General features: G+C 43.3%; 1 protein-coding gene across 5 annotated transcripts in view; it reads left to right on the forward strand.

Annotated features, from left to right (window-relative positions):
• ACSL6 (acyl-CoA synthetase long chain family member 6) overlaps positions 1-13,854 on the forward strand; it is a 61,717-nt gene that overhangs the window by 42,144 nt on the left and 5,719 nt on the right. For all 5 annotated transcript variants that reach the window (XM_060636212.2, XM_060636213.2, XM_060636211.2 and 2 more), the window contains 5 exons: positions 1,973-2,061; positions 2,786-2,902; positions 5,883-6,026; positions 8,027-8,128; positions 9,048-9,119. In XM_060636212.2, the coding sequence (XP_060492195.2) occupies positions 1,973-2,061; positions 2,786-2,902; positions 5,883-6,026; positions 8,027-8,128; positions 9,048-9,119 (524 nt within the window). The remainder of the gene's footprint in view (positions 1-1,972; positions 2,062-2,785; positions 2,903-5,882; positions 6,027-8,026; positions 8,129-9,047; positions 9,120-13,854) is intronic.

Below are 13,854 nucleotides of genomic sequence, written 5' to 3' on the forward strand. Positions count from 1 at the left end.
ATCTAAAGCAGGCTGCAGGCTCTGAGCTGTCAGCACAGAGCCAAACGCGAGGCTCAAACTCATGAACTGTGAGATCATGACCTGAGCTGAAGTTGGATGCTTTACCTACTGAGCCATCCAGGTGCCCCAAAAGCACTATTTCTTAAAGGGCCATTTCTGAGGCTCTTTGGGAACTGGGGTGTCCTATGATGTTAATGTCTGGAAGAAAACAGCAACTTCAGGAAGGAGCAGCCCCTTTCCACGCCCTCATTCTGAAGAGATTCACTTTTCAAGGCAAGGAGGAAGGAGTAGGTAGCCCATGTGTTGCCCATCACCAAATTTAAACCAAACACTGGAAGAATCTGAAAAGCACAGAACAAAAGAATCCTTGAGGATACCAACTTTCTCTGGGAACCTGGAGCCACTCTTCATCCTTAAGTTTGCCCAACTACAAACCAGAAAACTTAGGGTGATGCACATGGAAAAGAAATATGCACAGTAATGTAATGCTATTTTCAGAACACCTTGAGGCAGTCAGCAGAAACATGATAGGTGGATTCCAAATTGAAATCATATCTGGCCACATCACGGACAGAAGCATTTTTGTCCACGTTTTATCTCTTCACACTCTAGTTGAATAAAGCCTGTCTTATGTGTAAATTCTTTGGTCTCTCTATTGCTGGAAAATTTACTATAAGTACTGTTTTCTGAGATCCTGGAACAGTAGCTCTTTTCTTATTGTTGCCATCATATTTCCTGATCACTCACACATCCCCTTCTTTCTGAACACTCTCTTCCCTCTTAATGTCATCTTACACATTTTCCTATGTAAGATTTTTGAGGTTTTTGCCTTTTTAAATCATATTTACTACAAAAACTTGCAAAGCTATTGAGTATGAGAGGATAGATATCTTTGCACAGTATTGTAAAAGTTGGCAGCCTGTCATTTAAAAGAGAAACCAGAGTGTCAGCCTCATTTTTCATCTACGTGGCTCACTTTTCTTTCAGGACCTTGGCCAGCACCTGCTTAAAAATCCTCTACCTTGCCAGTGACTTGTGTTAACAACCACAGTTACTAGAAAATGACTTAGATGTAATTTTGTGGTTGGAGTATATATGACCAACAACATTTGAAGTCGTATCTTTCAGGGATGAGTTACCTCATCCTTGTCTCCCATTGCTTTGTTACTCAAAGTTTTATGTGTGGACCAGAAGGATCAGCATCGCGTTGGTGTCATAAGGGACATAGATACTTAGGCCTCATCAGAATCTGCATTTTAACAAGATTTCTAGATGATTACTATGCACATTAATCAATAGTCTGGTGACTGGAGGAAAAGTGATGATAACTATATATTATCCGAAAACCAAGGGTCTCACAATGGGGAAAAATGTTGAATATGGGCACTATTGTAAAAGGTCCTGATAGTGGTGTGGTTGGTGTGGGTATGAACCCCCTACAGACCCTATTCAGGTTGGTGCTGGGCCAGGTGTGCCTGTCTAGCTTTTTAAGACTCAGATGTAAAACAGACCTAACGGAGGTTGGCCTGTCCTTTCTCCAGACCTTTTTTTTTTTTTTTTTTTTTATCATCAGTGCTTGCCTGTGACAAATGCTCATCTAAAGGTATATTGCTTTTCTGGATTGTGTGGGTGGCTCAGTCGGCTAAGCATCCAACTTCAGCTCAGGTCATGATCTCGCAAATCATGATTTGGAACCCCACGTCAGGCTCTGTACTGATAGCTCGGAGCCTGGAGCCTGCTTCAGATTCTGTGTTTCCCTCTATCTCTCTGCCCCTCCCCCACTCATAGTCTGTGTCCCCCTCTCTCTCTTAAAAATAAATAAAACATGCAAAATTAAATAAATAAAGATATATTGCTTTCCTTCCATAATTCCCCACTTTGACCACTGGAGGGGTTCTACATGGCATGGAGCATCTTCAGTGCTGAAAAGGATCTGAACACTGACAAATGCCATATTGCTTTGGTGTTGTAGGGCATGTAGGGGCACCTCTGCCCTGCAATCATATCAAGCTCGTCGATGTCGAGGAACTGAACTATTGGACCTACAAAGGAGAGGGAGAGGTAAACTTAGGAATTTAGCTGTGCATGTCTGTGGATGCCACATAGAGTGAGTGAAAGGGAATTATTTTTCTTTCACCTTACATGTAAAGTCACTTTAAATTACTGATTTATTTGACTCTGTTTAACTCAGCATTTCCTCTCCTATTTATGAAGCAACCAACCCCCAAGGTTGGGACTGGGCTGGTCTAAATCAAGACTTGAAATTCTCAAACTTTTTTTTTTAATTCATTTTTTTTTCCTAACTGACTTGGCCTGTTACTATGTTTCTGTCCCAGCAGAAACAGTACCACTTGCAGCTAGGCCAGAAGGGGTAGGTAGTGCTGGCCTGTCCTTGTTTACCGTATGGGAGTAGTTGAGAAAGCTGACTGCCTAGTCATGAAGAAGAGGGCTCAAGCATGTCTGGGGAATTAGCCAGTCATCAATACCTGAGGAGACCCCATCCAGTGTCACAAAGCAGCATATGCTAAAGGGAGGGAGGGAAGGAGGCCTGGGATGGCCAGGACAGGGAGAAGAGATGGCAAGGACAGAAGATGGTGTTTAAGAGAAGCGGGAGACAGGTGACAATCTGCTGGTAGCTGCTCCTGTCCTCTCTCTCTGCCACTGCATTCTCCGCAGTGCATTTCCTGAGGAATAGGATAACTTATTCTATGTGTGTCTCACACCAGCCTCCCTTCAGGACCCCTCATGCTGTGGGCTGACAGAAACCTGGTGTTTGTCCCCACAGATATGTGTGAGAGGACCAAATGTGTTCAAAGGTTACTTGAAAGATCCAGACAGGACAAAAGAGGCCCTGGACAGTGACGGCTGGCTTCATACTGGGGACATTGGGAAATGGCTGCCGGTGCGTATGTTTGCAACCATGGCTCCTCATACATGCTGGTGGTGCGAGGGTGTGTAATCTGACTCACTTCGGAGGCAAAAGTCTTCTCCTTACCTGCCCTGACAATTAGCCATTCAGGAACTGAATTAACCATTCGGGGATTGGGAGGTTCTTCCTTACCTTGCCCCCAAAAGCTTTCTTGTCCATCCTCCTGATAAAGGGGATAGAGATCTTTATGGGAGGGTAGAGCTGGAGTTTAAGATCCACTCCCTACCTTATCTCTTTCTCTGATACAGATCAGACAGTGCTGTGGAATCCAGTGGGTGGAGTGCAAGACACAGGGAGTTCATAGCCCTGGGAGGTCTGAGAAAGGCAGGGCCCAGGAGCCCACAGATGCTGGCCCCTAGCCAAGAGGTTGCACCGTGCAGTGAGAAAAGCTTGGAACTGGGTGGGAGGGTATCTGAGTTCCTTTGGCTCCGTCAGCAGTTGCTCTGAGGCCTTTTCCCGAAGTCTCATCCCTCTCTGGGGCCACAGACTTTTTTGTGGAGTAAAAGAGTAAGGCTACATGACATTCTTTGGCTGTGACGCAGCCAGACCCAGTTGTTGGGCCTCATTCTGGCATTTGTAAAGTGGGGATAATGACACTGCTTACCTCTACGGTTGTTGTGAGGAACAAATGAGTTACACCTGCAGAGCAGTCAATACAATGCCTGGCACACGGGACATATTTAGATAAAAACTGTGACCAGGAAAAGGCTCTGTCACTGGAACCAAGAGCCTCTCCCCTGATGCAGCCCACCCCACAAATCTCCCCTGTGTCTTTGGGAAGTTGCTAAGGTTTAGGGTGGCCGTTCAGAAACGAGTTTGTTGGGCACATGAATGATGCTGAGCCCTGCAGTGGTCCTCTGGGCTGGTGAGCCGATTTGCCCCTGCTTGAATTGAGAAACCCTCATTCCTGTAGCAGACATGGAAGTATACCATATATGTACCCTGGGCCAGGGACACTGCTCAGAGGAAAGATGCATCTTTAGACAGTTCACAGGCCAATATGATGGGCATAAGCTGAGGGCCATGGTCACCTGGGGAGAGGCAGAGGAGGACAAGCACCTGCTGGAGTCTTCGGATGTGAGTCATGTTCTGAGGAGACAGGAGAGAGTGAGGGCGGTCAGAGCAGAAGTAAGAGTGCATGCTGAGTAGAGAGACACTGGAGGTGTGAGGTAGGTGATTCTAACTGAGGCCCCCCAGTTGTGGAGGAGGGGGCCCAGAGAGGCAGCAGGGTCCTGCAGGCTGGCTAAGGGGGGATTGTCCTATCAGCTCAGGAGGCTTGGGCTCAGGGCCCCTCACTTACAAAGGTAACTTCCAAGCCTCTGCCCTTCGTTTCATCTTATTTTTCTGAAAGAAGGAGGACCCTCAAGTATGGAAACTGCTTGAAGCTCCACAGAACCTTGGATCTGCTCCTGACTCCCTATAATTTGGATGCAACCACCCACCTTGCAGGGTGTTATAAGAAGCAAGTAAACTAATTCATGTGGAGACCTAGTGTTGTGATTCCACTAAGAGCCTAAGACAGCAGGCAGGCGGTGTGGAGGAGTCCATTTTTTAAAAATTATTATTGTTTTGAAATAGTATTAGATAGATTAAAGAAAAGAGATAAACTTCTGATGCAGAAAGACTTAATTCAAATCCTGGTTTCCCTACTTTCAAGCTGTGTGACTTTGGAGGAATTAACTCACCTCTCTCATCCTCACTTTCATCATCTGTAAAATGGAGGTGATTAAAACCAGCTGAGGGGATGCCAGGAGGGCCAAAGAAACCAGTATAGGGAAAGTGCCTAAGGTCCAGCCTGGGTTTTGAATGACACAGAATCGGTTGGTTTTTTCTTTTCTGGAGAGATTGCTCTGCTTTGGCTAATCAAACAGATAGAGGGGAGGGACAGAGTGTATGCAGAAGCCCCGCCAGAAAGTGGTTTTGATGGGAGAAGGAGGGGGTGTGAGAGGGATTTATGATTGAGGACAATGAGCCTGACTGTTAGAAGTCCCAGGAGAGGCAAATAGCAAGGCCATCTCCCAAGTTTGGGGCATGGGGGCTGGGACAGGCATGAGGAAGACAGAGATGGGCTTCCTTAGTGGCCTGTTTGTAACATGCAGGGCAAATGGTCTGGTTTCTGAAGTGTTCTGAGTGTTAGGTTCTGGGCCTGCAATTCAGTGAAGAAGTTTGGCTGGAAGGTTAGGCAGAAGTGGGAATGGCCAATGAGTGAAGAAACAAATGGGGGTTATTTCAAGTAACATTGTCAGTGGAGGTAAGGAGGGTTGAGCCAAGGAAAGAGACCCACCTCTTCACCTGAGAAACTCAAAGAGGTTGAATGGAGTCAGTGAGGTGAGGGGAAGAGGGGTTCTAGAAGCCAGGGGCACAAGCACTCACTGACCAAGGGGTGGCCTGCCTGCTGCAGAGGCCCTGGAATGGTGAGGACTCCTGATGCATCTTGTCTGTCAGGTAGGAGCCTCTACCAGGCTGTGCTGTATGCTGGGCGAGGAAGAGGCCACTCTTTGGGAGTAGAGGCAGTAACTGGGCAGAGAAGCCTAGGCTTTGTTTGAAGGAGTGAATTTGAAGATGGTGGTGAGAAAAGGGACAGTTGGAGCAAGGGCCTGGGTGAGAGGGGAGCCAGGATGGACAGGTAGATGGGCCTCCTGAGGATGGGGACACCTGTTGTTGGGCATGAGGGTGGCAGGCATGGGAACAGAGAGTTGGGGGAGGGAGGTAAGTGCTGAGGGTGGGCACTCAGGGTCCAGCAGATCTTGAAAAGCATCAACCTGTGGCGCACGGTGGCCCTCTCCAGCCACACAGGGGACATGTAAGAGCAGAGACCTCAGATGAAGGAGCAGATCCAGGTGGGGTTTGCAGGGTGGGATGGGACAGGGGTGAAGGGCTATGGCACCATTGAGTCAGGGGTTTAGGCTCAAGAATGCTATCTTTTCACAAAGCTGTTTGTCCAACTCCACAGGCAGGAACTCTTAAAATTATTGATCGGAAAAAGCACATATTTAAACTTGCTCAGGGCGAATATATTGCACCCGAGAAGATTGAGAACATCTACATCCGGAGTGAGCCTGTGGCACAAATCTTTGTTCACGGGAACAGCTTAAAGGTGAGTCTCCTGTGCTTCAGCCCTTCCGCGTGTACTGGGCCTGCTGAAAAATCTAGAGTTATTTGGGAATAATTTCATAAATATTTGGTACTTGATTACAGTGGTAAACATTAATTTCCAGTCAGACACTGATATTCTCCTACGTATTAGATCATGAGAGAAATTTTTAAAAAAAAAAAAATAAATGTTTATTCATTTTTGAGAGAGAGAGCATGAGCTGGAGAGAGGCAGAGAAAGGTGAGATCATGACCTGAGCTGAAGTCGTATGCTGAACTGACTGAGCCACACAGGTGCCCCATAATTGCTTTTTTAAGATGTTTATTTATTTATTTTGAGAGTGAGAGATCAGGGGAAGGGCAAAGAGGGAAAGTGAAATCCAAGCAGGCTTTTCGCTGTCAGTGCAGAGCCCAACATGGGCTCCATCCCATGAACCACAAGATCATGACCTGAGCCGAAATCAGCAGTTGGTTGATTAACCAACTGAGACACCCAAGTGCCCTGAGAGAAAATTGCTTTTATTTATTTTTTTTTAAATTTTTTTTTAACCTTTATTTATTTTTGAGACAGAGAGAGACAGAGCATGAATGGGGGAGGGGCAGAGAGAGAGGGAGACACAGAATCGGAAGCAGGCTCCAGGCTCTGAGCCATCAGCCCAGAGCCCGACGCGGGGCTCGAACTCACGGACCGCGAGATCGTGACCTGAGCTGAAGTCGGACGCTTAACCGACTGAGCCACCCAGGCGCCCCGAAAATTGCTTTTAAATGAGAAATCTAACTTGCTTATAGTTTGATAAATTGCAATTAGGTAAATAAGTTGCTTGAAATAGTAGTAATGAACATTCCCATTACTTTTAACTTAGGCTCCACCTACTTCCAAGAGGGATTTTGAGGTAAGATGCCAAAGCAGGATTCAGGGTTTCTGCTGTTTAGATTTTGAAATATGCAAACGAACTTTACAGACAAATGGGTACAGTATTGCAAATAATGGTAGTGATGATAACATAGCTTAATATATTGGTTCAGTATATTAAACTATTATGTTAACATAGTTTGGGATTAAATTATTTGCAGAGGATTTATATTTATTCTCCTTTCAGCATCATTTACACTTGAAATCAGCAAGATCACTGTGAACATATTCTGTGCTATCATTGCATTTATATAAACAAATATTATTAAATTATTTTTTAAGACAATGCCCTTAAAAATTAAAATGGAATTCTTCATGATTGGGGACCATATCAATAAAACATTTTCAAACTGGTGAGAAACCCTGAGAAATACATGTGTTTTGGTTCATAGAATTTTCTTGAATGGCATCCTAAAGGTGTTCTCATTTAAGATGAGCATGAAATGATCTCATGTTCGTGAATTCAAGCTTTGCATTAGTCTCTGTGCTGACAGCATGGAGCCCCCTTGAGATTCTCTCTCTCCTTTCTCTCTGCCTCTCCACCGTTCTCTCTCTCTCTTTCTCTCTCCCTCTCAAAAAAAAAGAAAAAAGATTGGCGTGAGAATCAGATACATGTAGGTCTAACTTTACTAATTCTTAATCACATTAAGCTTATCCTTTATTAACTTTTTAAAAAAATTTAAATGGGGCACCTGGGTGGCTCAGTCGGTTGGGCATCAGACTTCAATTCAGGTCATGAAGTCACAGTTAGTGAGTTCAAGACCCGCATCAGGCTCTCTGGTGTCAGCTCAGAGCCAGCTTTGACTCCTCTCTCTCCCCTGTCTCTCTCTGTCCCTCTCCCCCCCAGCTCTCTCTCTCTCTCTAAATAAACATTAAAAAGAAAAAACTTTTAGAAAGTTAAGGAAATATATCAGAAAATAGTCAAGAATGTGTGTTGTTTTGATGGAAATGTATCATAACATAAGGATGTATTTATTTTTAGAAAAGGGTGGAATCTGAGAATACCAAGAGATTATTTTTAATGCTGGACCACAAATAACCACTTTGAAAACATTTGTAATGACTGTGTTTTCCTTTGGTTGGGATTGCAGGCCTATTTGGTGGGCATTGTTGTGCCTGACCCTGAAGTCATGCCTTCTTGGGCTCAGAAGAGAGGAATTGAAGGGTCATATGCAGAGCTCTGTGCAAATAAGGTCTGTACCTTGGCTGCTGGACCTCTTATGATACTGTATAACGGGAGGACAGAAACACAGGAAAGCAGTGGATTTTGAACATGTAGGGAAATTTCTGACTTTATAAATGGTAGAAATCCTAAACTAGAGGTTCGTCTTTTCATTATTGTTGTTGAAAGAATGCAGATTTCTTCTTAGAGAGCTGGATAAGCTGTTGAATTTTAGAGCTGGGAGACATCCCAGGAGGCTTGTCCCACCCTGCCATTTTATAGCTTGCAGGAGAGTCCAGAGAGAGAGGGGGTTTACCAGAGGCCACACAGTTGATAGAGCTGCTTAACAGCAGTATCCGGTGTGACTGTAGGCCTTCTAACTCATTGGCCTTGATCTCTCCAAACGTGAGGTGGCTTTTGTGTGCACTGGGGTTAGTCAGTCATGGAATTGAAAAAGTTAACTCAGTTCTTCCTGCTTAGAGCTTTACCACTCACACCTTCCCGAAGCCTCTTGGGCACATGTAGGGTCCTAGAGAAGAGATCCCTGTGCTCTGAGATCTCTGTGCTCTGGCTCAGCATCATCTCCTCCAGGCTCATGGCCCATTTTTCAGCAGTATCCATTGATCCTGGTGCTCCCACTGGGTCCTGGGCTCTTCTGGCGGTGACAGGATCCCTGGGACTCAGTAGTCTGAACAAAGAGCCACCTTAAAAAATGGATGGTCCCCTAGTCTGTTCATGGCCACTCCTCTGGCTATGCCTGGCACTTACTTGCCTGATGAGAGGTGGTGACTGTGTGTGGCCTGGAGCATCAGCCCCAGTGAGGGGGTTGGGGATTGGGGTGGGTGTTGGCACAACCATCAGCTTCATTTTGCTCAAAACTCGTTGTTTCCTGTACCTCCATTTTGAAATGTGTTTTTGCCTTGTAATTTTTCCTATATGGTTCAATTCAGGAGCTGAAAAAAGCCATTTTGGAAGATATGGTGAGGTTAGGAAAAGAGAGTGGACTCCATTCGTTCGAACAGGTAACTACTACCTTCCCCATACCTTGTTATAGCCCTTTGTGCAGTGACAAAGATTAAACTAGCCCATGGTGACCCTGACCTAGATTCTCCACCCTCCATGCTGCAGCCCATGGGCAGGCTATGTACCGACAGACCCCTGAAGGCCTGTTCCACGCCAACTCTGTGGCAGCCTCTATCCTGAGCTAAAATAGGTCATATGAGACTGCACTTGCTGTCCTCCTGATCACAGGCATTGGTAAAGCTGAAATATTACCCTCACTGTCACTAGCCGAGTATGTGCACACATGGTTGGCCTGTCTCCACGCTGCCTGCAATACTTAAGACCCAAGTTCTTATTTTTATTTTTATGGAGACTGTCTTCTTGCCTGTGGCAGGCAAACTTAGTTGTTAGGACATTGGAAAGATCATGTTTCTTGGGCCCATGATCTGTCAGCCCAGCGTGTCTACCACAAAGGGGAGGAAACATAGAATATGCTGGGAGATGAGACAACAAGCAATACTCTAAGGCTCTGTCTTTGCAGGTTTGGGGTTCTTACTGTAACTGAGTTCCTAAACAATGCAAGCTTGGTCCTACTTACCTACACCATTTATACATCCTCTCTAGTCAAAAAATCTAAAGAGAAAAATTTGTCAAGTAGAGAAATATTAATATTCTGAATTTTAAAAAAATTTCCAGGATGTCTTTAACATAATCATTTTTAATAAAATTATATTTCTCCAATAGGGTTCCCAAATACAGTGTTAGGGATCTGGATGGGTTGTGAGAATTTGGAGTTTTGTATGTTCATTTTAATGAAAACCTGAAAACATTTTTAAGTCAGTTTCCAATAAAAACTCTAATGGCAAGTATTTGCAATCAAAAACCATTTCTGCAGAATCAGACTTTAATTTCTTAAGTTTCAAACTGATGAAATCTAAGCATAGTTTCAGAATTGTTTTCTTTTGAAATGGATCTTTATATAAATCAAGTTTGAGAAACACTCCTTACCCTCATCTGTCAGTATCTAAGGCATAAAAGGTTTGTATGAATAAATCTTTATTAAAAAAAAATTATAAAATCGGAGGCACTCAGGCAAGGTATTTCTGGCATAATTATTTCAATTTCTAAATTTGCTAGGATGGACTTCCGTGTCCTTCCATTAAGGGGAGCTGTGTGGTTCATATGATGATGTAGAGCAGGGGCCACATATGGGTGGTCCACAACCCATTTGTTCTGGGCCTACGTGTTGGTCCGAATGGGGAGCTATAAGGGCCCTGGGGATGCATTGCCTAAGGGGATTAGTTCTGGCCACTACCTTTGTGATTTCCGAGGCCAGCACGCCCCCTGCTGGGCTTGGGATGCATGACCTGCCCCAGGACTTGAGAGTCTTAACAGTTAGATTCTTATTCATGGATTGTCAACTCTTAAGATTATGCTGAAAGGGGACCTTTGGTTAGGTTTCAGATGTTAACCATTGCTCAAATTAGAGCTTTACTGAGAAGAGATGTATTCTTGTCTTCCCATATTCCTTAAGCAGTTTCTGCTCTAATAATCTGCCCTCACCATGGTAACTTCAAATACAGGGAAGTCATGTGGGTATCCCAAAGGCCTGAGTTTTATTGCCAACAGTGTCACCTCTTCATTTTCTCTGTCCTCCTTCTCCTCTTTGTCTGTGTGCATCTTCCCCTCCACAACCAGTGCGTAACCTCAGCTGACCACAGGAGAGCAAAAATCAGGCCTTCATGCCTGAGGAGGATGTGTGCTCCCAGTTGTGTTCCAAAGATCAGTATAAATTCTTTCAGTTAATCTACGATTCACTGTCAGCTTGTCCTTTTCCTTTTTCCTCAAAAATGAGTGATCAGTTAAGGCTTAACACTAATTTTTTTGAAAACCACACAAATAGACAACCAAGCCTAAGGCTTAAATCATTCACCAAAAGCTTTAGGAGTTCAGGCTTCCTGGGCAAGGTTGATCTGAATTAACATTTGAATTAGATTAAAAATTAATGTAATTTAATTTTCAAAAACAGTTCCTAGAATGAGACAAATTATTATTAATTTAAGGAGATCTTTGGAAGATATATTTTAATGAGTAGATAGGAAGCATTTAAAATAACTCTATCAGTAATTAAAAATGTAGGTGCCTGGGAAGTTTCTGAGCACATCTAACAATGATATAACCATTTTATTAACATTTATATGCCTTATGAGTTTGTATAGATGATGCAAAGTGAACTTTGACACTTGATAGATAGATTTTCCAAATTCTGGTGTTTTCACTGTCATTCAAAAGATGTTATTGTATTTCCTGTCACTGAAATGAATACTTACCTAACCAATTTGACTTTAAATCAGGAAAAAAAATTGAATTGAGCATTTCCCTAATTAATTTTTTTTACTTTATCTCTTCTGTCCTAAATTATTCACTCTGTGTTTATTATCTCCAAGCAATATTATGTGTTTCATTCACTAATACCATTTAAAAGCTTAAATACCATGTTTCTTCAAAATTATGGGAAGTTTTGTGCTTTAATGAGTTGGCACAAATTGACACTTTTGAAGTATTTTATTCCAGTACAATATTTAAACGTTACAGTATTTCTAAATTTTAAAAAACCCTATAGAATCACTTTTCAGTGACAAGAGTGTAGTTTCAGAAAGGAAGCTAACATTAAGCATCTCCTTCCTTCCTTAAGAAAAATTTTGCTTATTACAAATTGGAAAATGCGTTTCATGTTGTGTTAGGCATAAAGGGAGAGCAAATCCCTTTACAAATCAACAGTTTGTTTTTATTAGAAAATATGTAATTATTTATAGAAAATGAAAATTTGTTTTATCATTTATCATTAAAATTTTTTTTAATGTTTATTTACATTTGAGAGAGAGAGACAAAGCGACAGAGCCTGAGTGGGGAGGGGCAGAGAAAGAGGGAGACATAGAATCCGAAGCAGGCTCCAAGCCCCAAGCTGTCAGCACAGAGCCCGACGTGGGGCTCGAACCCATGAACTGTGAGATCATGACCTGAGCTGAAGTTGGATACTTAACCGACTGAGCCACCCAGGTGCCCCTTACCATTGGTTTGCTTCTAAAAAATACTATACATTTGGGACCCACAGTTAAGGTTAGTATTAGTTAAAAAACTGATTTGACCCATTTTTTCCCCACTTAACTGACTGGACTTTTAGTCACTCAGGCAGTCTGTGTCGGTATTTTCATGGAAGAATTAAAATAGACCCAGAGCTGCAGGTCAGACTGGAGCAGGAACTGGCAGCCTGGCAGCAAGCCCCTAATCTACTAACTAAGGGAGTTAAAGGTGAGCCAGGTGCCACATCCCTTGGCTTCCTGCAAGGCTGTATTTAGTGATACTCCCTGTCCTCAAACAGAGGGAGTATCACCAAATACTATTTTGTAGGGAGCCACACCGAACTGTAGATGCCCCCATTGGCCTCTAGGTTTGCTGGCAAATCTACCTGTTGATTCAGTCCTTCATTCTTAAGATAATGTTTTCTTTTATAGTCTATATAGCATCTAAATAGCATTAGGTAGCTCTCCCTGTGTAATTCATCTGCCCTGTACTTTATTGTTTGTAGCTTCTGCTTGTCATTGCTAGATTTTCAAAGGTGCTCACCCCAAGTCCCTGTACTGAACATGCACTCTTGTCCCAATTACACAGTGTTCTCCATGTTGGTTTTAGGAGCTAAGATGAGCTGAAACCCAGGCTCCAGGGACACAGCAGATATCATATCTTGGCATTTGCTTCTCCTTTTACCATTGTATTATTAATTTCATTTACAAAAGAAGGTGAATAGATCATTTGCACTTACCAAAAGTCTTTACATGATGTCATTTCTATCAGAAGAGAACTTAAAAAAAAAAAAAAGGAAATTAGCATTGTCCATTTTCAGCTTTTCATCTTATGACAGTGAACATGAGTTACTAAGTTAAATCACAGTATCTAAGATTAAAGTATGATTTAGATTGTGTTCCTATTTTCTTCAAGTTAATTACTTTTGTTGTCAAGTGGTGATTTCCAAACTTCTGTAAGTAGCAGAGCTTAGATGGCATCTTATCTGAAAGTGAAGCTTGCACCAAATATAGATAAGTGGTAGCTCTGATGGGGTTGGGGCTTGAACCAGAGCCTTTCTCCTCCCTGCCCCCCAACCCAACCACTTCCCTTAATCCCACCTCCACCCCACCTCCACCCACCTCTGCCTCTCTCCAGCTACATCCCCCCCCACCCCGGCTGCACCTACCTCCACCTCTGCACCACCCCGAGCAGTGACCTCCACAGGAGCCCTACTTCTCAGTGTACTGTGTCTGAAAATGTCTCCTTTGGGACCTGTTTCCAGGGAATTTGGGGTCCTCTGGAATGGTTTCTGTTTAATAAAAACAAATTAGGGAGGGAAAGTATATCCAGAGGGTACAAAACATGGCAGACCTGTTTCTTCCCAAATCTTTGCTTCTTTGAATATCAGGAACACTGAGACAGTTTTCCAACAGATATTTTTTACAAGAGCCTTTACTAATCTTGAAGCATGTGACAAGACCCCTTTTTAGCCAACAGCCTCAGATTTCCAGCTATTTATATTGGATATGCAAGTAGAGATCCTTTCAGTATGTGAAGTCAAGTGGAGGCAGCTACCAAAAAAGCTCGCTCTAGTGTTGGCCTAACACCCCCTCCTCACCTTTCCCTACATACACAAATCCCTTCAAATGCTATTCTTTTCATAGCAAAAGTGAATCCTTCATTTGGACA

Source organism: Panthera onca, chromosome A1 (assembly GCF_046562875.1).
Source record: "Panthera onca isolate mPanOnc1 chromosome A1, mPanOnc1 haplotype 2, whole genome shotgun sequence".
Classification (NCBI taxonomy): Eukaryota; Metazoa; Chordata; class Mammalia; order Carnivora; family Felidae; genus Panthera; species Panthera onca.